At 43.4% G+C, this 21,810-nt stretch overlaps 1 protein-coding gene and 1 long non-coding RNA gene across 2 annotated transcripts in view; both read right to left on the bottom strand.

The window, feature by feature from the left end:
- LOC130043840 (uncharacterized) overlaps window positions 1-21,810 on the bottom strand; it is a 152,217-nt gene that overhangs the window by 80,462 nt on the left and 49,945 nt on the right. The window lies entirely within an intron of this gene.
- The window catches only part of AP1G1 (adaptor related protein complex 1 subunit gamma 1), an 81,816-nt gene continuing 61,556 nt past the window's right edge, over window positions 1,551-21,810 (bottom strand). Inside the window, exons 16-23 of the mRNA XM_056136308.1 lie at window positions 21,502-21,629; window positions 19,687-19,791; window positions 18,441-18,582; window positions 17,970-18,096; window positions 9,718-9,825; window positions 9,463-9,623; window positions 5,764-5,862; window positions 1,551-4,433 (exon numbers count right to left, since the gene is read on the bottom strand). Coding sequence (XP_055992283.1) covers window positions 4,332-4,433; window positions 5,764-5,862; window positions 9,463-9,623; window positions 9,718-9,825; window positions 17,970-18,096; window positions 18,441-18,582; window positions 19,687-19,791; window positions 21,502-21,629 — 972 coding nt within the window. The 3' untranslated portion in view covers window positions 1,551-4,331. The remainder of the gene's footprint in view (window positions 4,434-5,763; window positions 5,863-9,462; window positions 9,624-9,717; window positions 9,826-17,969; window positions 18,097-18,440; window positions 18,583-19,686; window positions 19,792-21,501; window positions 21,630-21,810) is intronic.

Below are 21,810 nucleotides of genomic sequence, written 5' to 3'. Positions count from 1 at the left end.
CCAAATTTCATCCGAATATATGACTTGCCTTATTTGAGAACTGACTTTATGGAGCAGTTAAACATGAAAGTAGTAACAAACTCAAAATTTTTTTCACTGTATATAATTTCAAGTGTTTTATTTTAAGTTGGTCAAATTCTACTCTTGGTGAGGTTTCCATGTAAAAGGAGCATTGGTAGGTCAGTTAAGTTTGGCTCGGAGCTCTGGAGTAAGAACCAAAGCCTCTCTAATCCACTTACAAGAAGCGAGGAAGCAAATTTTAAATCATTGAGTATTGACTTTTTATTATTAGTCACTGTTCATAATTTGTTTCAACCAAAAGACAATACACAGCAGAATTCTAATGCATCCCATGTAAATGTTTACATCCATTTTATTCCTCTCGCCTCTAAGACTTACCATTTAATTTTAAATTTTTTTTACATCTCAAAAATATGTCTGCAATAATTAGAACTTCATTAGCTGTCCCACTTGGAAACAGCCTTTTAATATTTTTACAGTAAAGAAGATGTGATGGGGCTTAATGAAAACGTAACTTACAACATCATGAAAGAAAAGGGGCCTTTACAGGAACACAGCAGGAGCCACAAAGGAAAGAGTTCAGATGCTCTTCCCCAGGAAACCCCAAGGAGAGAACAAAAACAAAACACACAAAGCGCAACAGCAGGTTCCAAAAACAAAACAAAACAAAACAAAACAAAACAAAAGACTCCAACGGGCCATCTTGAAGCCCAAATCAACCTTGTGGAAGGAAGTACTTGAAGCAACAGAGTGAGCTGCCTCAGCGTTTTCTTCTGTTTGAGTGTTCCACATCCTGAAACTCTTTACACGGGATCCACTCACCGCTATTGCTTGAAAAGAGTTATTCACTTCCAGTTTTACATGCAGCCCCACTTTCCTGAGCCAAAGCTGGCCAAAGTGTTTCAAACTTCAGGAATTTTCTGAGTCATTCTCCCAACAGTGATTCTCCCCAACTCCCAAACTCATGAGAACACACACCTGTACCACCCCCCACCCCACCCGAGCTGAACCGCAAAGTTCATGACTATCCACTCTTTGCTCTCTGTCCTAGGACAATGTGGATAAAATACATTCATGAGGGGAAAAAATGCACACATTCAAATTTTCTTTCTTACCCCTACTTCCCGTGACTCAAGTTATTTCCCCAATGTAGAAGGATAATGAAGATGAACCTCAAAAATAGTATCCCCTAACTTCCAGCCTGCCCTAGAAGAACATAAAAATGGAAAGCAAGTTATACAGTAAGTGGGAAATAATTCAAACCGTTTGTCCCGGACAGTTTCAAAGTCTATTTTCTTATATGAATTGAACAAACAAGGGAAAGGAACCACATCTTTAATCTAGCAAGAGGAAAGACTCCCCTTTAAAACGTTACTTTGAGGAATGTTTCTTTAAATTAAGAAAGGCCTTAAAATGCACAGATGATCATATACACACATGACACCTCCCATGACTGTCCAGTCACCGCCAGGCTACAGCGCTGTCGGAGAAGTTCCTCACACAGAGCCCCACTGCAGCCGTTTTCTGACAAACTCTCCCTTAGGATCAATGGAAAAAGAGGGAAGCATATAGGATACAAAGTACTCTGGAAAAGGTGGGGAAAGTGAGGTAAAAGTGCATGTGAAATTGGCCGAGTGAGTGTAGGCTCACTGCACGTCACCCTGGAGTTATTCAACAGCCATGGAAATCACTCTTCTCAGTGGCTCTACAGGTGTACATCTATCCAAATTAGCTCCCCCTCGAATGGTGAGACTAAGGAAAGAAACTACGAAAAATGTGCAAGTATCCATAGAAATGAAGAGGTTTCTCCTTTTAGCAGCAAGGCCGAGTGAAAGGAGACCTGATTCTGATCCTAGAAACTAAGGCACGCTGACGCTCTCCAAGATCCAGTCGTTTGGAACGGTCTTCACAGCCATCCGCCCCCTCGGCAGTTACCTGGCCACCAGCTCTCAGTATGATGTTCAGGTTTGCTCTCTGAAATCACTTCGTAACGCAGCACCCTTTGTATTAAGGCCATGATTTTTGTTCCTTCTAGACAAAGCTACGGATGATCTATAACTCTACCTCAAAACAAGATCACCCAAGGGGATGCTCTGTTACCTGAGCAGACCCTTTCCGGCCCCATTAGCTAGCAATGTCTTATGGCATAATCTTCAGCAGATTTCTGAGATTCAACTCTGTTCGACTAAAGAAACTTGAGCTAGTTAACTATAAACATAAGAGAGAAAATAAAGCCTCTACCACAAAGAGGAATGTCAGACGAAATCTATTCAAGAAATCCACCATATTATGTTAATCCTATCAAGTTTCACAGCATTAAGTATCCATCCAATGAAATCAGTCTGCAAAGAAAACTTTAAAGGCTATTTTTCATTGCACAGGCAGAGCAGTTGTATGAAATATAAACTAGTCCACACTTATTTTACTAAAAACTATGCACAGATAATATTTCATTCTTGAATCAACCATTTACCCAGTGGAGTAGTTTTAGCAGATCTTGCTCTTATATACTATTAATAAGACCAAAAAATTTCCCCTTTGGAGCCTTTAAGTCAACTCCAGTTTGTCAAACGTTTGGAATAGACTAGCATCTGATACAGAGCTAGATTTGACGAGACACTGAAGATTTTTAAGTAAAGGCTTGGTGAAAAGGAGGAAAAAATGGATATTTTTACCCAAGGTTAAGATCAAAACCAAGTAGTCCTTATACTGTACTCAATACAGTAATGATTGCTAACATTTTAAGAGCAAGGTGGGCCTGACTGTTCCTTTCTTCTTCAGAATACCAGAAATGGCAGCGGTGGACGAGAATGTACACAGTACATTCCGCATGTAGCACAGGACTCACCCCACCACATTCCAGCAACTCAATGCTAAGGTTTGGTAACAAAAGGGACCTGTCCGAAAAGCACTCAGCATTCTCACTGGTTTCCAGAGCTCCACACCTCAAGTCTTTGATGCAGATAATCATGAGACTGGCCTCAAGAGACCAATTTCTCAGACTCAGGATATTACTCCCCTATGGTGTCCTTAAAACTTCCTCGGGCATATGGGCAAGGAAGCTGCAAGGCTCTGTTCCAACACCATAAAGTACAATATAGGAAAGATTTCTTTAACCGTGTGGTCTTTATTTCAGTGCCAGTGTTACAGATACAACACAAATGTTCCAGTTAGAAGAAGGAATTCAAACGGAATGCCAAGGTCTAAGCCAGGCTCAGGAAATAAAAAGGGAGGTTTGTAGTAATGGAGAAGATGACTCCAATATGCTCTAGGATGAGCCTCAAACTCATTCCTCTTATGGGCAAAGGTGCTTTTGTAAGGAGTCTGATTTTTAATCAAAGTGGAGACCACCTCTTTCCACCCTTTTACCATAGTTCAACAGGCAAATTATGGGCTTAAGAGAAACTTGAGAATTTGTGGTGGGAATAAGTCTGAGTATCTTTTAGGAGCTGTGTCCACTTTGCACTTTAAGGGGAGTCAATTTTGAAAATCATGGACGATATTCATGACTACTGCTAAAGAATGGAGAGAAAAGGGAGCTGGAAGAGCCTTGGAAGTTTCTGTTACAAATAGAGCACCATATCCTTCATGCCAAATCTCAACAAAAGCTCTTTTTAACTGCATCTGTCCAGTGTTTACAAATAACCTCTCAAAGTCTGACCAGTTCTTGATAACATACATACATACATGTGTGTGTGTGTCTGTGTGTATACAGCAATGCACAGAAAAGGCCACCAGGAGCCTAATGCCTCTTTCAAACATTGGGGGAACCAGTAGAAAAAGGCAGGGCTCCCTAATGTCCACTGTTACATTTCCATTCTGAATGCCGGATGTAGAAAGCGCCTGAAGATGGTAACCCAGCTAGTGAGGAATAAACGCCCCACCTTGCCCAGTTCACAGAGAAACACAGTAGAAAGAAGGGGCGACTCTTTGCTGCAGAGACAGAGTGAGTGTTTTCTCGCCATGGATTCCAGGTCCTCTCCTCCAGACCAGCTGCTGATTTCCTCAGGGGCCCGGGAATGTTGATTCTGGCTATAAATGTGAGAGGGGCGGGGAAGTACGGAAAAAAGGAGAAGAGGAGAAGAGTGCAAAGTAGTCTCCAGAAGCAGCCGGCCTCAACGGTGGAGGAGAGGAGATTAGTCTTTAACAATGGTTCAAGATCAGCGACAACGTTAGGAAAATCCTCCTCAACAGTTCTCTTCAGCTCCTCATGCCCATGGTACAGTTGGGGGGGACTTGCCAGCGACCACAACCTCCTTCCCAGAGTTCCGTTGATTGAGTGGGATAAGAATGAGAATGGTGCTGGACCCTCATTGCCAGGACTGAGGAGGAAAGTTGTTCACCTCTGCTAGATCTTGCATTGCTGAGCCCTTGTGATTATACGTGAGCTTGATCCGCATTCGCAGCTGTTGCTATGAAAAGAGAATTACAAGTCAATTGTTGAAATAAAATCTCTAGGATCCATCCAGTCCACACTGACTTATAATTTGAGGAGAGAGAAATCACTGTCAAGCAAAGCTGCCCCTTAAAAAAATGACACCTGGGAAACAACGACAAAAGCCACATCACACTTAGTGTTAGCTGAGAGGCCCACGAAGACCAGGCATGAAGACAAGGCAATGTGTGTCCAGAGCGACGCAGCACACAGCGCTGGCTCCATCCCTAGACTGCACTGAAAGCACAGAGCCTCCTGCAGACAGTTTCACATAGGCGTTTCCCAAGTGCTGCTCAGGAAGGTTCCACTCAGGTACTTAGGTTTCTAGAGAAATGAAGTAACCACACTCATCTTCCGAGACAGAGAATCATCCCATATACTACCAACTCTACACTCAGACATACTGTTTTGTCTGGAAAGCCTTCAATAAATCTGAACAGATCTGTTACCAAAGCACAAAAAAAAAAAAAAAGTACAGGTACTTGTTACTGCATGTAACAAGATTTTTTAAAATGCACTAAAGGAACTTCTACTCTTGGGGTCAAAGCAATAGTACAGCGAGTAGGGCACTTCCGTTATACACAGTCAACCTGGGTTAAATCCCCAGCACATGGTCCCTATGGTCCCGCCAGGGATCCCTGAACACAGGGACAGAAGTAAGGCCTGGGCGTGGCCCAAAGCCCCTGCTCCAAAAAAAAGAAAACAAAATTTCTAAACTACATACCATATCATTAGAGAAATTTGTGCTGGTATTCTAGGCGGACACATAAACTTGGTGAATGGTTGAAGAAAAACAAAGTGTTACAAGAAGAGGAAAGTACATGAGTATCGGACTACTAGATATGTTTCAAGGTTAAGAAATTCTCTGAACCAATTTTCAAAAACTGAAAAATAATGATTATCAAGTGAAGTTAATTTACTTCTTTGAGAAGATAAATTAAGATACTGCTTAATTTATATTTGTAAAGCTTTTGTTTCACTTAAAAGTCTTCATTTCTGTTATGTACACTTTGTAATTAGAGTAAGTGTGGATCGTGGGCTCCACAAATGTGTGTGCCCCTTTTGCAGCTTGTGTAAAGATAAAAATGTGACATCTCTAAGTCATCTCTAAGTGGACTTCTCAAGCTGCATTTTATTAAGATGCCACTTTAACTGTTTACTGTGTTTGGATTCTGTGTATTATCGACAAAAGACAAAGAGTTCAGACTAGACATGTCCATAGATCTCTTCTACGAGTCAGGAAAAAGTTACGGAAACAAAGCAAAATTTTACCGCGTTGAAAAACTACTTTTGGATGTGCTACTCACCTTCTGTGGGTTCAGAACTTTAATGACTTGTGTGATGGTCCCCGTGTTGAACGCTGGGACGATGCTACTGCTAGGAGACAGCAGCTGCAGCTGGAATGTCTGCGGGAACAAAGGGCGCTCTTCAGGGCGGTGACACACTCACACTGGCCAGCGATGCCAACAAACACAAAGGAAGACACCCAGATGTCTGCCTCCCACTGCCTCCTATTTGCTTTCTGGATTCCAACTAACTCAAGGAACGCTGGCTCTCACCTTGCGTTAGATATAAAAGTGCCATCGTTAAGCTTTTTACCACGAAAACAAGCAGGATGCCATTCTCCCCTTTCTAGTAGGAAGAACTTTAGCCTACCACTTCTCAAAAGATGACCAATTCTTGTCCGAGCAGCTCATTTAATGGTAACTGATCAACTGTGAAGGGAAAAAGATCAAGTGCCGATGACTAAACAAAAAGTCTAGAAGAAACAAGGTGGGGAGGGTGTGAAAGCCTCAAAGAACAAACCAGCAGGCCTGTCGCCAGTTACAGATCTCAGCCCTTTCTGTGTATTTGGGCTCTGGAGATTTCAACTTTGTTTTCAAAAGGCTGCGTAAGGGGCAGGACAGCCAGCTCTATAGGCAGGGCGCTCACCCAGCTTAAGGTTTATCCAGACTTGATGTCTGGCCCCCCATATTGTCCCCCAAGCCCCACGAGGAGTGATCCCTAGACATAGCCAGGAGTAGGCCCAGCGCACACCTGTGTGACCCCAAAACAAAAACCTAATAAAGCCTGAATATCATGGACCGTGTATAGTGAATATGACAGAGGGCAGCCGAAGGCTGCGCTGCCAACAGGTGTGTGGAACACAGGGAACCAGGGCCCTGAATAGAAACCACATGTAGAAATAGCCTACACATGAAGAGACAGGGGAAAAGCAAATGCCCTTCTTTTTTGTGTTTCTAGGTATGTTTTTTTTTTTCCACTTTTTGAGTCACACTCGGCGATGCTCAGGGTGTGCAGCTTTGTACTCAGGAATTACTCCTGGCGGTGCTCAGAGAACCATACTGGATGCTTGGAATCGAACCCAGGTCAGCCGCGTGCAAGGCAAACACCCTACCTGCTGTGTTATTGCTCTAGCCGCTGTGTTTCTGTTTTGGGGCCTTACTTGGAGACACTCAGGAATCACACCTGGCGGTGCTCAGGGAACCATATGAAATGCTGGAGATCAAACCCAGGTCAACCACGTACAAGGCAAATACCCTACCTGTAGTACTATCTCTCCAGCCCTACAAATACCATTCTTTATTTCCTTTATTTACACGGGAAAATTGCAGTAAGCTTGGTAAATAGTGAACCGTATCTTGACTACAATATAGTGATATACCATTATATCAGAGGTTCTCTATCCGGAGTCTTCTAATTATTAATGGAAGAGAGGGGAGGGAAGCAAAGAATTAGAAGAGGGAGGCAGGAGGTAAAGATGGAGGGCAGGAAGGAAAGAGGTGACTAGTCTACCTGATCTCGGAAAGTACAGAGAGTAAAGAAATTCCAAGCACAGAGTTTCTGTTCCTTTCATAAAACAGGATTCACAGCCAGGGCCGCACACATGAAGGCAAGCACTCTACCACTGAACGACCTCCCTCACACAGGCGTATATCTCAATGCACAGACTAATTATTTTGGTCTAATTTATAATTGTACTAAGATAAATTATGTAAGTTAAATACAATTCATTTATGTACATAATATAAAATGTAAGATGTCACCAAACAGCATTCATATCATTATTTTATGTATCACTAATAAAGAGAACAGGCTGCCAAGCCAAGATATCAATTTGAAAATGCACCTCAGGGACCAGAGTAACAGTGGGCAAACCATTTGCCTTGCACATGGCTGACCCAGGTTCAATGCCATATATGTTCTGCTGAGTCTGCCAGAAGTGATCCCTGAGTGCAGAGCCAAGGTAAGCCAGCCTGAAGCACCACTGTGCGCATGGCCCAAACACAAAAGACAAAAGGCCCCACAATTTCAAATAAAAATCACACAGGCACAAGAGATAGCTCAAAGGGTTGGAGCACGTGCTTTGTATGTGGGAGGTTGAGTTCCATACCCAGTACGACCCCCAAGCACTGAGTCAGGTGCAGTCCCCCAGCACTGACACCGGATATGGCAACAACCCCCCATCCCCATACTACATAACAGGGTCTATGACATACGATAATCTGAAGTTCAGATATAGCATTAGTCTCTGGGCACTGTCTAGCAGAGTACTCAGAATAAGTCATAATTTAAGAGCAACAATAACAGAACTGCAATCTAAAGGAACAAGTGTAAAACCCTAAGATGCAGCAGCTAGAGCTCACAGAAAGTTGCTTAAAACAAAACCTGGCACATAAGACTCATTTATTCCCCAAAGGAACCCTGTTCAGTACATATTAATATTACCACTCAACATCTGCAAATGAAGAAACAGTCAATAACTTGCTTACTGTCATGCAACTAGTAATGGACTACTTTATATTCTACCACTTCAAAATTATCTCGTTTTCTGATTCCCCAAAACTTCAAATACAAAAGGTGGCAAAATGAGCAGCAGCTACAAATAAATGGTCTTCAATTTCCATAACCATGTTGTCTGAATACCATATTTCACACATCACTGGAAGATGAGATTAGTTTAATCTAACCACAAATTGGCAACTACAGCCCAGGCCAAGATTTATAAATCTCTATTTACATTTATTTTGTAAATGTTTTATTGGAATACAGTCACACTTATGACTGTTTTTATACATAGAAGAAATAAATAGATGCAACCAACATCTTATCATCTGCTCTTTGTCTTTTACAGAAAACTTTCTCCCACTCCTCATTTTAAATCTTTATTTAAGGGGCTGGAGCAATAGCACAGCGGGTAGGGTAGGGTGTTTGCCTTGCACGCAGCTGACCCAGGTTCGATTCCCAGCACTCCATAAGGTCCCTCAAGCACCACCGGGAGTAACTCCTGAGTGCAGTGCCAGGAGTAATCCCTGAGCATCGGCTGGGTGTGACCCAAAAAGCAAAATAAATAAATCTTTATTTAAAATGCCTCATTATTCCAGGACTCCTTACACTAAGATTCAGTATAAACAAAAACTTTGGTTTATGAAAGCAAGTTAGATCTGAATTTAACATCTCTTATACAAATATCAAAAAATGGTAAAAAATTTTATTTCTAATCCAGTGACAAGAAGAAAATAATACAGTTCCTCACTATACTTTAACCCCATATTAGATAGACATTTTCCTCCTTTGATCCCTACCACTGTATTACTGCGCCCGAACCTATCTTCAAAATCTTTTTTTCGTTTGGGGCAGTGTATGGGGATAGAACCCATGGTCTCACTCATGCAAGACAAGTGCTCTCCTGCTGAGCAACACTCCACTCCTTGTCTTCAATGTCTGAAGCATTAAAGGATCATAATGAAGAATCTTAACACTAAGACTGACAGTAAGTAGGTCTCTCACTAACTATTATTAGTATAGTAATATAATCTTATCGATTATGAATATTTATGACCAAGTAAAAAGTATTCGCCCAAAAATGATATACTTCAACAAACCACACTAGCTGCAGTTTGAGCTGAACTCTAAACATGAAAACACGTCCCTTACCAAATAAGTAAAAAAATAAAAGCCCGCCTAACTTAAATCGCCAGGAAGAGGCAAAGACACTGTGGTACCTTTGGTACTGCAGCCTGGAAAACAAAGTCCGTCATGTCCAGCTCTGTGCTGTTGGAAGCCTGTATCGTTATTACCGTGACGCTGGGGTTGGTGTTTGACCGTTCAAAGGTGAACTCGATCTTCAAGCCATTCTTACTGTAAGCGGTGATGGAAGGGATGCCTGGGAAAACACAGGAAATGCAGTGTAAACGCAGTCTAGTGCGAGCAGGACTGTTGCTCTCCTTGCTCCAGGAGGGGAACCCCAGTAAGAGTACCTGTGGCGATGTCATTGAAGAGAGGCTGCGATGAGAGCCCATCCAATAAGAAGGGGGGCTGAGATACCTGTGACACTGGGGCGGGGGACGGAGCAGCAGCTGGAGCACCTAAGAACATTTCCACACAAAAACACATTTTAGTCAGCAGGACAAAGCTCACCAATAAACAAGGAGAAATTCACCATAATCACAGATTAAAGAAAGAGCTCCTTAAACAGGATGGAAAAAGTCATCTACCATAAAAAGAAAGAACCGGAAAGATCTAAATACACTTTTGTTTGTTTGGGGGCCACACCTGATGGAGCTCAGGACTTATTCTTGGCTCTGTGCTCAGGGTACCATATGTGATGCCAGCGATGGAATCTGGGTTGGTCACATGCAAGGCAAGCATCCTACCCACTGTACTGTTGCTCTGATAACCCCCTCCACCCAAATATTTTAAAGTGAACATTTAATGTCAATACCACTTGGCATTAGTACAAAATTAGACTATATTTTCTTTTTTGTAACCAGAAGATAATGTTTGCTATAAATGTATGAATATCCAGAATTACAAGTACCATTTCCAAACCACAAAGATTAAAACTAAATTAAAAGTATAAGAAATATGGAAAATACACACACACACACACACACACACACACCTGTTTGAATGAGAAGGAAATCTTATGAAAATATGCTCAATCTTACCGGGTATGGGGAAAATGGAATTTAAAAACACATTGAGCTAAGATAGCATTTCGTAAGAGATTGTATCAAACAATGATGAGCCCTTGGCCTTGGATTACAAAACTGAAATTAGCAAGTAGCTGGGGGTGGAGAGCATGGAGAGCATGAGGAAGAGGTGGACAAATGGACACCGGTGGAGGAGAATCTAGAGCATGATGGTGGTGAAGGTGCAGTAACATAAACAGACACAGAATGTAAACATTAATGACACTGTAACCATGTCACCTCAACTACAATAAAAAATTAAGCATTCCACTCTGAAATCCCACTTCCTATCTTGGGTGTGGAGATTCCTTTTTTTTAACTTCTTTTCTCTAATGAACACACCTCCCTCTGGAGAAGAATTGAATATATTATATATTACCTTTTGTCTATCCCTCCCTTTTAATTTTTTTTTCAAAGACACTATTTCACATTTAGCACAATGACAAGAACATCAATGTCTGATAATAGTATTAAAACTATTGGGGCTGGAGTGATAGCACAGTGGGTAGGGAGTTTGCCTTGCATGCGGCTAACCCAGGTTCGATCCCCAGCATCCCATATGGTCCCCTAAGCACCGCCAGGAGTAATTCTTTAGTGCATGAGCCAGGAGTAACCCCTGTGCATCACCAGGTGTGACTCAAAAAGGGAAAAAAAAAGGGTAAAAGAAAAAACCCACAAACACTATGGAGCGATGTGATTTCTAAGTTCTGATATAGGAATGTCACTTGCCGACATACCAAATTCCACAGGATGGATATGTCGTTCCCAACGTTCTCCCTTCCGAATCCGACACGCCATTTCGTTGGTAAAGAAACAAACAGCACCCGGCCCAAACAAGGTCAGACCTGAACACCTGAAGAACCTGCCGTCAGTACTCATCAATACACTGGCTCGGCTCTTCACACGCTACCTGTCTGAATGCAAGGTTCCGTCCCAATGGAAAACCAGCAGGACCGTACTACTGTTCAAGAAGGGAGACATCCATGACATTGGCAACTATCGCCCGATCTGCCTATTGTCTGTCATCTACAAGTTGTTCACTCGAGTCATCCTGAATAGGATTGGCAGAACACTAGATGAAGGACAACCATGCGAGCAAGCCAGGTTCCGCAAAGGATTCAGCACCATCGACCATATTCACACGATAACCAAGCTCATTGAGGTTTCTCGGGAGTTCAAGATGCCGCTCTGTTTAACGTTCATTGATTTAAAGAAGGCCTTTGATTCTGTTGAGACGGAAGCGGTCATTGAAGCCCTAGCCAATCGGGGCATTCAAGCCCAATACATCAAGATCCTCTGTGAGCTGTATTGCGGATTCACTACCAGGATCTCACCATTCTACAAAGAAGTGATCATTGATGTCAAAAGAGGGGTTCGGCAGGGTGATACCATTTCACCGAAACTCTTCAGTGCCACCCTCGAGAACATCATGCAACGACTGGAATGGGAAGGAATGAGAGTGAAGATAGATGGTCGGCAATTACACCACCTCCGCTTTGCTGATGACATTGTTTTAATAATACCAAACATCAGCCAAGCGGCACAAGTGCTGGCCGACTTTGACCGTGAGTGTGGAAAGGTAGGACTACAGCTGAATCTTACGAAGACAATGTTTATGAGAAACAGCCTCGTTCCTGATGCCCCATTCGCTCTCAACGGAACGACCATCTCCAAATGCAACAGCTATGTGTACCTAGGTCGAGAGAAGTCAACATGACAAATGACCTGGCACCCGAGCTGCGCAGGAGGAAGAGAGCGGCTTGGAACACCTTCAAGAACGTCGAAGAAATAGCTAAGAGGACGAAGAACTTCCGGCTCTGGGCACATCTCTTTGATTCCACTGTCCTTCCTGCATTAACATATGCCTCAGAGACCTGGGCCCTACGCAAACAGGATGAGAATGCTATTCAGGTCTCCCAAAGAAGAATAGAAAGAGTTATGCTTGGAATATCACATTTCACTCAAATGAGAGAAAAAATCCGGAGTTCCGACATCCGTCAACGATCAAGAATCAGGGACGCTGTCTCATTTGCCAAGGTGTCAAAAATCAGATGGGCTGGTCACGTAATGAGATTTAAAGACGACCGCTGGACTAGAGCTGTTACCGACTGGATACCACGGGATGTCAAAAGACCGCGTGGCCGCCCACCTACCAGATGGTCAGACTTCTTCGTCAAGATCATGAACGATCGGTTTGAGGCTCTTCATGTTCCCAGAGCGAACAGATGCCATTGGCCTACACTAGCACGTGACAGGGACAAATGGAGATGTTACTGGTGCCCGCTCGAGCAAATCGACGACTAACGGGAAGTTAAGTGATTAAGTGATTAAGTGATATAGGAATGTCAACTAGTACAAATAACTAGAAACAAGACTGGCAGTAGCAAAGCTGAACACAAGCATGGTCCAAACTAAACCAATAAAATACTATGCTCAGCAAGTGGTTGTCTTTGCTTTTGTTTGCTTGCTTGGGGCTACACCCAGCAGTATGGGGGCTCGTTGTAATGCAGTGATAAGTGACCACTTCCAGAAGTGCTGGCTATGAGGTGATGAGAACTGAATCCAGGCATCCTGCATCCAACGATGCACTCCAGCAAACTTTGAGCTAACTCCACTGTCAGAGCAGTGGCTTTCAACTGCAGGTCTGGGACTGATGCTGAACCACAGGTACAAAGTCATAGAAGGGATGTGAGAAAGTCAGTCACTGCTAAGGTTCGTGCCTTGCACATGGCTGACCCAGGGTCTAACCGCTTACGGTCCCTCAAGCCCTGACAGGAGTGATCTGAGAAGAGCCAGGAATAAGCCGTGAGCACTGCTGGGTGTGGCCCCAAAACCCTGAAAAGCACTTGTCCACTACAGTTCATATCTACCTCCAGTCCACAGAGCAGAGTATGCGTGGACTGCAGTCAGTCTGCCTGGATACGAACCCTGAAACCACTTCTACTAGAGACCAGCCACCAGTCCACAGAGCAGACTGCAAAACCAGGCCACAGAGACAGAACAGCAGGTAGGGTGCTTACCTTACACACGGTCAACCCGCATTTAATATTCAACATCCTATATGGTGCCCTGGTAACTGCCAGGAGTCAGAAGTAAACCCTGAGGATGACCAGGTGTAGCCCCAAAAAAACCCTGAAAATCACTATTACACTGAAGTAGATACCAGCTACCAGTCCACAGAGCAAACCAGTGTTTGGGCTGATGTCAGTCTGCATACAAAAAAAGACTGAAAACTACCAGGCTAAATCATTCTTTGTTGGGTGAGATACAGAACAAGAGTTAAAGCACTTGCTTTGCAAGCCAATGCCCCTGGCTACTGCATTTGGTTCCCTGGGCACAAAGTCAGTAGTCCCTAAGCACTTCCAGATGTACTTCCAAACTCTCCATCCCCAAAAACGAAGTCCAGGTAATTTTCACTGTATGTATAGTGGGGGCTGGAGTCCTCATGCACCACAAGATATTTAACACTATGCCTGGATGCTACCCATCAAAAGATAACAGCATCTTCAAGTTGTGATATTTAAAAATATCTCCAGACACTATCAACCCCAATAGTGGGCAAATACCAACCCCAGCCCACCCCTCACCGTTGAGAACTACTACATTTTTACTACTTTTAGGAATGCTCGGAGTTAGTCCTTACATATAAATACTGGGAAATAAACAAAAAGTACACAGCAGATAATTTCTACACTGAAATACTGTAATAACCAAAATATCCACAGTAAAAGCTTCTCCCATAGTGAAGTAAACAGTTTCATTTTGTAAGAGGGGGACAGGCAGCGACAGAATAGGAGAGACTAGAGGGAAAGGAAGAGAGGAAGAGAGAGAGGGAGAGAGGAATGGAAGATGAGAGAGCGAGATGGGGAAGGAAAGGGAGTGGGAAGAGAAGGGGAAAAAAGACGCCCCCCCACCCACCCAAAGCTGGAGTACAGAAGACTCCAGAATGAAATGCACCTGTTTAGTAAAGTCTTGCACATTGACAAAAACCCCACCCATAACAGCAAAAATGTGAAACACTTAAAATAGATTATTTGTGGATTATTCTACAGTGTATAGCAAAAAAACAAAAAAACAAAAACAAAAACAAAAACCTCGTACCAAAGAAAACACTTTCAAATGGGTAACATTTCTAAAAATGTCAGGATCAAAAATATAAAGGTAAAATGTAAAAACTGAGAAAATAATACTATGTACTATACAGCAATGCAGAGGAAGGAATGGTAAGCGCCAGCGCCCAATACTGCTTCAGGAGACCGAAGAGGCACGTGGGCAATGGGTAGGGACAGCGACAAGGAGTGCACAGGGCACGGGGAACGCAGAGCCTCCCGACGGTGTTTCACGTGCCAAGTCCAGTAGGCATTTAGTGACTGTGACACACACCTTGGAGTGTGATGTGGAATGAAGGAGCAGGGACAGTTACTTTTTTTTGGTGAAGAGGCATTCCCAAGTGGTCAGAGGGGTTGTGAGGCCAATCCTGGCAATACTCAGTCAATTCAGTGCTGGGGCCCAGGGTTACCCCGCAATACTCAGAGGCCATGGGGTGCACAGATGAAGCCCAGTGAGGCGTGTAGGGCATGCATCCCAACCCTGTATATCTCCGCAGGTCTGTTTTTCTGTTGTGAGGTCACACCTAGGGTGCTCAGGACCTCTAGGGCACTGGGAACCATTCAGCGCTGGGGACCAAAGCCAGGGCTCCGCTGCTGCTTACTACTGCTTTCAGTGGACCTGTCCAGGGAAGAGCAGTCAGGGTCCTGTACTAGAGGGCAGTCACAGAACAGGACCGCAGGCTGAGGAACCAGGATCTAGGAGACTTCAGGAAACCCAGCAAAGAATAAAGGGAGTTCATTTTACATTTACACAGTCTCAAGCTACTTAGAAAATTAACAAAGAAATTTTGAAGTAGTAATGGGGTGAAATTGGTGGCTCCCAAGGGGGAAGTGCACGCCCTGTCCACAGCAGCCCAGGTGGCCTCCAGCACCTCTGGGAGAGGCTCATGGGCCTTTCACACGGATGGGCCTAGAGCACCAGGGGGATGCGCCAACCTTAGCCCTCAGAAGTGGAGTTAATAAAATTAAAGGAAGGCGAAAATATCTTTTTAAAAAACCCAAGTCAAGGATGTGATTCAGTGGCAGAGTGAATGCCTCACACATGGGAAATCCTGGATTCAATTCCCAGAACTCCTACGCATCCCACACCCTTAAAAATAAAAGGTCTTTCAAAAAATATATAACATAGTACACTGGGGTGAGGGTGGGGAGATTAAATGCTAAGAATTATGTGGCAAGGAGCTCGCTCCATGGGCACGTGCTCTGCGCAGGGTGCCCATCCCCAGCACCACCACGCCCTATAGGCCACCAGGAGTGACTGAAGCACAGGCAGGACTAGTAAGCACAGCCAGGCGTGGCCCCAAAAACACAACAGCAAAACCAGAGGTTGCCCCAAAAGAGCCAATATAAGAGTCCTGATCTCACGAATTTAGCTTCTTTTCCCCATAAAGGTTTACATAATAGGTAATTTGGGGAAATTCCAGAAACTTACTGCTCCAATTTCCCTAAAAGCATGTTACATTTCCTTCTTATTTCCACTGATGAATTTCCTTTTCTTTGGATAAAACTGACATTGCATAAAGGATCAAAGAATCTAGAGCGCGGTTGGAGTGATAATATAGAGGGCTGGGCATTTGCCTTACACACGGCTGACCCAGGTCTGATCCCAGGCAGCCCACATGGTCACCTAAATCTGCCAGAAGTAATCCCTGAGCACTGTCTGGTGTGCCCCCCCCCCCCAAAAAAAAAAAACCCAAAGAATCTAGAGCTAGGGGGCTGGAGCGATAGCACAGCGGATAGGGCGTTTGCCTTACAAGCAGCCAACATGGCCGACCCGGGTTCGATTCCCAGCATCCCATATGGTCCCCCGAGCACCTCCAGGAGTAATTCCTGAGTGCATGAGCCAGGAGTAACCCCTGAGCATCGTCGGGTGTGACCCAAAAAGCCAAAAAAAAAAAAAAAAAAAAAAAAAAAAAAAGAATCTAGAGCTAAACTTAAATGCATATAGGGAAGTGAATAACATACTACGAGTAAGGAAAATACAGGCTTTTAAAAGTTTCATCTGGGCAATAGTACAGCAGGTAGAGCATTTGCCTTGCACGTGGCTGAACCTGGTTCAATCCCCAACATCGCAAATGGTCCCTGGAGCACAACGAGGAATAATTTCTGAGTACAGAGCCATCCCAGAGAGTAACCCCTGAGTATCACTATATATAACCCAAAAAGAAAGAAAAAACTTTAGTGAAAATTTCATCATTGGGCTGGTGCGATAGTACAGTGGGTAAGGCATTTGCCTTGCACGTGGCCGACCCGGGTTTGATCCCCAGCATCCCATATGGTCCCCAGAGCATTGCCAGGAGTAACCCTGATTACAGAGCCAGGAGTAACCTATATGCATTGCTGGTGTGACCCAAAAAGCAAAAAAAAAAAAAAAAGTTTCATCATTTTGCTTTTATGCATACCAGGAAAAAGGAAAAGGAAATAAGAACACCCACATGAAAAAGAAATAAATCACAATTTCACACACAAAAAATTCATTCAAAACAGATTAAAGACTTAGTAAGGCCTGAAACCATAAATATGCAAGAGAAGGGGGGGGAGGGATATTATCCTGGTGGTGGAAAATGGGCACTGGTGGAGGGATGGGTATTTGATCGTGGTATGACCGAGATCCAAGCACAAAAATTTGTAAATCTACAACTGTACCTCATGTCGTTTCACTAATAAAAAAGAAAAAAAAAAAAAGAAAAAAAATATGCAAGAGAAACCCTAAAGTGATGTCATCTACAATACTGGCTTTAGTTATATTTCAGGTAACTTAACTGAGTTAACAATGGCACTTAACAGAAAGGGACAGAAAGGTCAAAAGAGAAAGCAGAAGATCTCAGACTTAAAATTCTGGTTCCCCCAAGCCCTGCCAGGAGACCAAGCCAGAAACTTTGTGCTCTATCACAGAGCACAGAGTCAGGAGTAAGTCCTATGAACCACCAGATGCGGTCAAAAAGAACAACAAAAAGTACATGATTAAGAAACAGAGCTCCTGCTCTGCTTGTCTGGAGGTCTTCCAATACCTAGCACCATCCAGAAAAAGGTAATTGTACGTGACAACCAGCATTGAGTGTGTGTGTGTGTGTGGGGGGGGGGTTGTGGGGAGGCGGCTGGAGGGGGCAGGCACACCCAGCAGTGCTCAGGAGACCATATATAATGTTGGGGAATCTAACCGAGTTATACTTCCTGCCCCCCATTCTACCCATCCCCTCAACCCTTGAAACTTTGTTTTGCCATATGAACCATAAGCTCTGGGAGGTTGCTGTTTTAGAAAAAACTAATTTACATTTTAGTCACGTCACTTCTCCCACCTTCAGTTGACTCATGCATCAGAAGGTCTATGACACTGAACACCATACTGAACACCAACATGTTTAATAGAGCTTTTCCTTTAGGAATTTATCCCTATCCAGGCATTAAATAGCTCCAGAGTGTCCTCACCTGTAAGGTTGATGTCTCCCAGTAAATCAAGAAGTTCTCCACCAGCAGATGCTGGTTTGCTTGTAGGTGCAGTGGGAATAACAGGTGTTATGTCATTTCCTCCCAACAAGTCCAATAAATCATTGGCCTAAACAAGAAAATAATATCTCAATTGATTTATCATTTGCCTAATTTATATTTTGCTCGAGCGGGCCCAGTAACGTCTCCATTGGAGACTTTGTTGTTACTGTGTCTGGCATATCGAATACTCTCGGTAGCTTGCCGGGCTCTCCGAGAGGGGCGGAGGAATCGAACTCGGGTCGGCCATGTTGGCTGCATGCAAGGCAAACGCCCTACCCGCTGTGCAAATGTCTTAGACCCTTGAAAACGAAGAATAGCACCATCAATCTATCTATCCTAGGGGAGTGAAGGGACTCGGTAAGAGGCGTTGTAAGGAACCATGAGTCTTCCTAGATGAGCAAGTGAAAGTACCTGGCTGGTGGGCTGTGGCCCCGAGGGTGGTGGTTTGGTTTCTAGCGGAGCTGGTTCTGTTTCTCCATTTGTCTGTACGATCTCGGTAGGGCCGTTTGTGGTCAGTTTTTCCATGACAGGCATTCTCTCAAGCAAGGCAGACCTGAAAAAATCTGAAGTGGTTAAATTCTAGGCAGTTAAGCTAGATTCCCAACCCAAAAACAATAACTACAATGGCGCCAACATTAAGAACCGTTTCCTCTTCCAATTTTACATACACATTAAAACAGATCAATTACAAGAATTTCTGGATAGATTAAAAACAGACTTTAAGCTCTTTCTACCTACATACTGAGGCTGGAATTTCTCAGTGAGTGGAATGAAATAAAAGTAAATTAGAGGAATCACTCTCCTATATTATGAAAGGATGGGGGAAGGGAAAAATGACATGCACCTAATGTTAGTATTTGAATGGAATTCTTGTGAAAAAAGTGCAATCCCAAACTCTTAGCCAAATTAATAGTAAATGAAGAAAATATTCCATGCCAAAAGAAAAAGGGGATTTGGGAGACAGCCAAAGGGCGAGAGAGTATGCTTTGCATACAGGAGGTCTGGGGCTAAGCCCTAATACAGTATAGACCTCTGCACACGGACAGGTACATGGCTAGAGTGACACACAGCCCTTCAATGGGAAGTACTGAGGTCGATCCTTGTCACCAGAAGAAAAAGGGTACAGGAGGGCGAGGGGAGCTCAAAGGGATGGATCACATGCTTTACAAGTGGGAGATGCAGTTTTAATACAAAGCAATGCTGGAACTGGCCCTGGAGTACCACTAGTATGGTGCAAAAAAAAAAAAAAAAGGAAAAGGGAGAGGGAGAGGGAGAGGGAATATTGTTTTTATTTCTTTTGGCGCTAAGCAGAAGGGGAAAAAAATGAACAAAATAGAAGCAGCCAAGCAATGAGAATTAAATAAAGTTGTCAAGTCCTGTTAAAGTATATGGAGGGGCAAGAGTAATAGAGGATAGGGAATCTGCCTTGCATGCGGCCAACCTGGGTTCGATCCCATATAGTCCTCTGAGCCATGCTAGATCATCCCTGACGGGAGACTCAGAAGCAAGCCCTTAGCACTGAAGGGTGTGACCAAGAAAAAAAAAAAAAAACAACAAAAACAGCAACAAAAAGAATGAGGAATAATCTCCTATGTGAATTATCATGACAAATCGCTCAGGATGCTAGGAGGCACATAGACTGGTTTCCTTCGCTTACCTCATGTGGTCATATTTCTTAAAAAGTGCATTATATTCTACTGCCCTCTGCTGGAGCTCCACATCAATGCTGCTTCCATAGATTGAAACCACTTTCTTAATTCGGCTTTGGGATAAAACAACAGAAGAATTCAAAGAATATTCAAAACAAAGTTCACAAACAAGCAGACCAAATAATGTTTAAACAAAGTTTTCTGGCTAAAAAATTTTAAGACTAATATTTTAATTAGCACAATTTTACAAAAACAAAGTATTCTATCGTCATTTGACTGACATAAACCTCAACACCGCCATTCACCGGAATACCTTTACATGTAAGGCTAGTCCTTTCTTTTTTCAGCTTTGGGGGCATACACAGAAGTGCTCAGTGCATGGTGAGGCTCATTCCTGGTGGTGCTCAGAGGGTCACGTGGTGCGAAGGATGGAGCCCAGGCCATATGCCAGGCAAGCGCCCTACCCAACTGTACCACTCTGGCTCTCCAGCCCGAGATTTATCTCCTACATATTTCATATTTGAAAATTTGCTAGACATCAGTACCAATTTTTTATTTACTTGCTATGTTCCCTTGAGCCCCGCCAGGAAAGATCCCTGAGCACAGAGCCAGGAGTAAGCCTAGCTTACACAGAGCCAGGAGTAAGCACAGCCCACTGTGGCCAAACACAAAAAAATTAAAACTGTTTTTCACAAGGATTTACATAAAAAAGTAAAACAGATGGATCACAAGGTACCCTAAACACCACCAGAAGTGAATCCCATGCAGTGTACCCAGGAGTAGTACCTGAGCACTGCTGAATATGATCCAAAAACCAAAGTAACAATAAAGTAAAGTAAAGTAAAGGCCCTCCCGTTGATCATCGATTTGCTTGAGCGGGCCCAGTAACGTCTCCATTGGAGACTTCGTTGTTACTGTGTCTGGCATATCGAATACTCTCAGTAGCTTGCCGGGCTCTCTGAGAGGGGCGGAGGAATCGAACTCGGGTCGGCCATGTTGGCTGCGTGCAAGGCAAACACCCTACGGGGGCGTTTAGGGTTAGGGTTAGGGTTAGGGTTAGGGTTTGCCTTGCATGCAGCCAACATGGCCGACCCGAGTTCGATTCCTCCGCCCCTCTCGGAGAGCCCGGCAAGCCACCGAGAGGATCTCGCCCGCGTGGCAGAGCCTGGCAAGCTCCCCGTGACGTATTCGATATGCCAGACACAGTAACAACAACAAAGACTAAAGTAACAATAAAAATAATAAAATTTAAAGTAGAAGAGAACTAGCTTGCAAGGAAATTTATCAAATAACTATTATTCAACTATTATTCAAAAGACTAAGAAAAGCACCTGCAATTTAAACACCCGAAGCCTCATGATTAAAAGGAAAAAAGTTTTTAACTGCATCACTGTGAATTACAAAGTCCAAAGTCATTCATGACTGAGCTTTAGGCACACAGCGCTCCAGCACCAATCCTTTCACCAGGGATCCTCGGGATGTTTTTTCCTATTTTGACATCTCTGAATGTAATAAACCAGATTCCTTATATGGGGAAGTAACATTTCTACTTTAAAAAAAATAAAAAGCACTAGAAATCTTTTGAAAGAAAAATTTTTGTGTCTTCCAAATGATCAATGGTGGGGAAGGAGTGGAGAAAATAAAAGGGACTGAAGTATAAATAAATGAGAATTAACCAAGAATTAATCACTGTTATTGTGAAGGTCAGAGGTATATACAATTCACCTTCCTCTGGTACTTCAACTCTGCCTGAAAATTTTTCAGAATAAAGCTTCTAAAAATCACAGAACAACCTGCTCACCCTACTTTTTCTCCATACTCACTTTACAGTACAGGTGAATCTAGTAGAAAGCTTCATAATGGCAGTGAGGGCATAACCTCGAGTCACAGAGGTGGACATATTAGAGATCAGGACACTTTCTAAAATATCCAATACCTCATCCTCTGTTACCTGGAGAGAAATGGCAAAGACAACGCACAATGACCTTTAACGAGTAAGCGCTTACTTCCGATACCAACTATCCTTCCTTTACGGAACCTTTTTTCTTTTTTTGCTTTGTTTTCAGGCCATACCCAGCAGTGCTCAGGGCTACTCAGGAGTCACTCCTAGAGGTGCTCAGTAAACTATATTA

The sequence above is a fragment of the Sorex fumeus genome, unplaced genomic scaffold (genome assembly GCF_029834395.1).
Source record: "Sorex fumeus unplaced genomic scaffold, SorFum_2.1 ptg000122l, whole genome shotgun sequence".
NCBI lineage: Eukaryota > Metazoa > Chordata > Mammalia > Eulipotyphla > Soricidae > Sorex > Sorex fumeus.
Note: the sequence above shows the minus strand (reverse complement) of the source record. Positions and strands in the feature narration are given on the sequence as shown.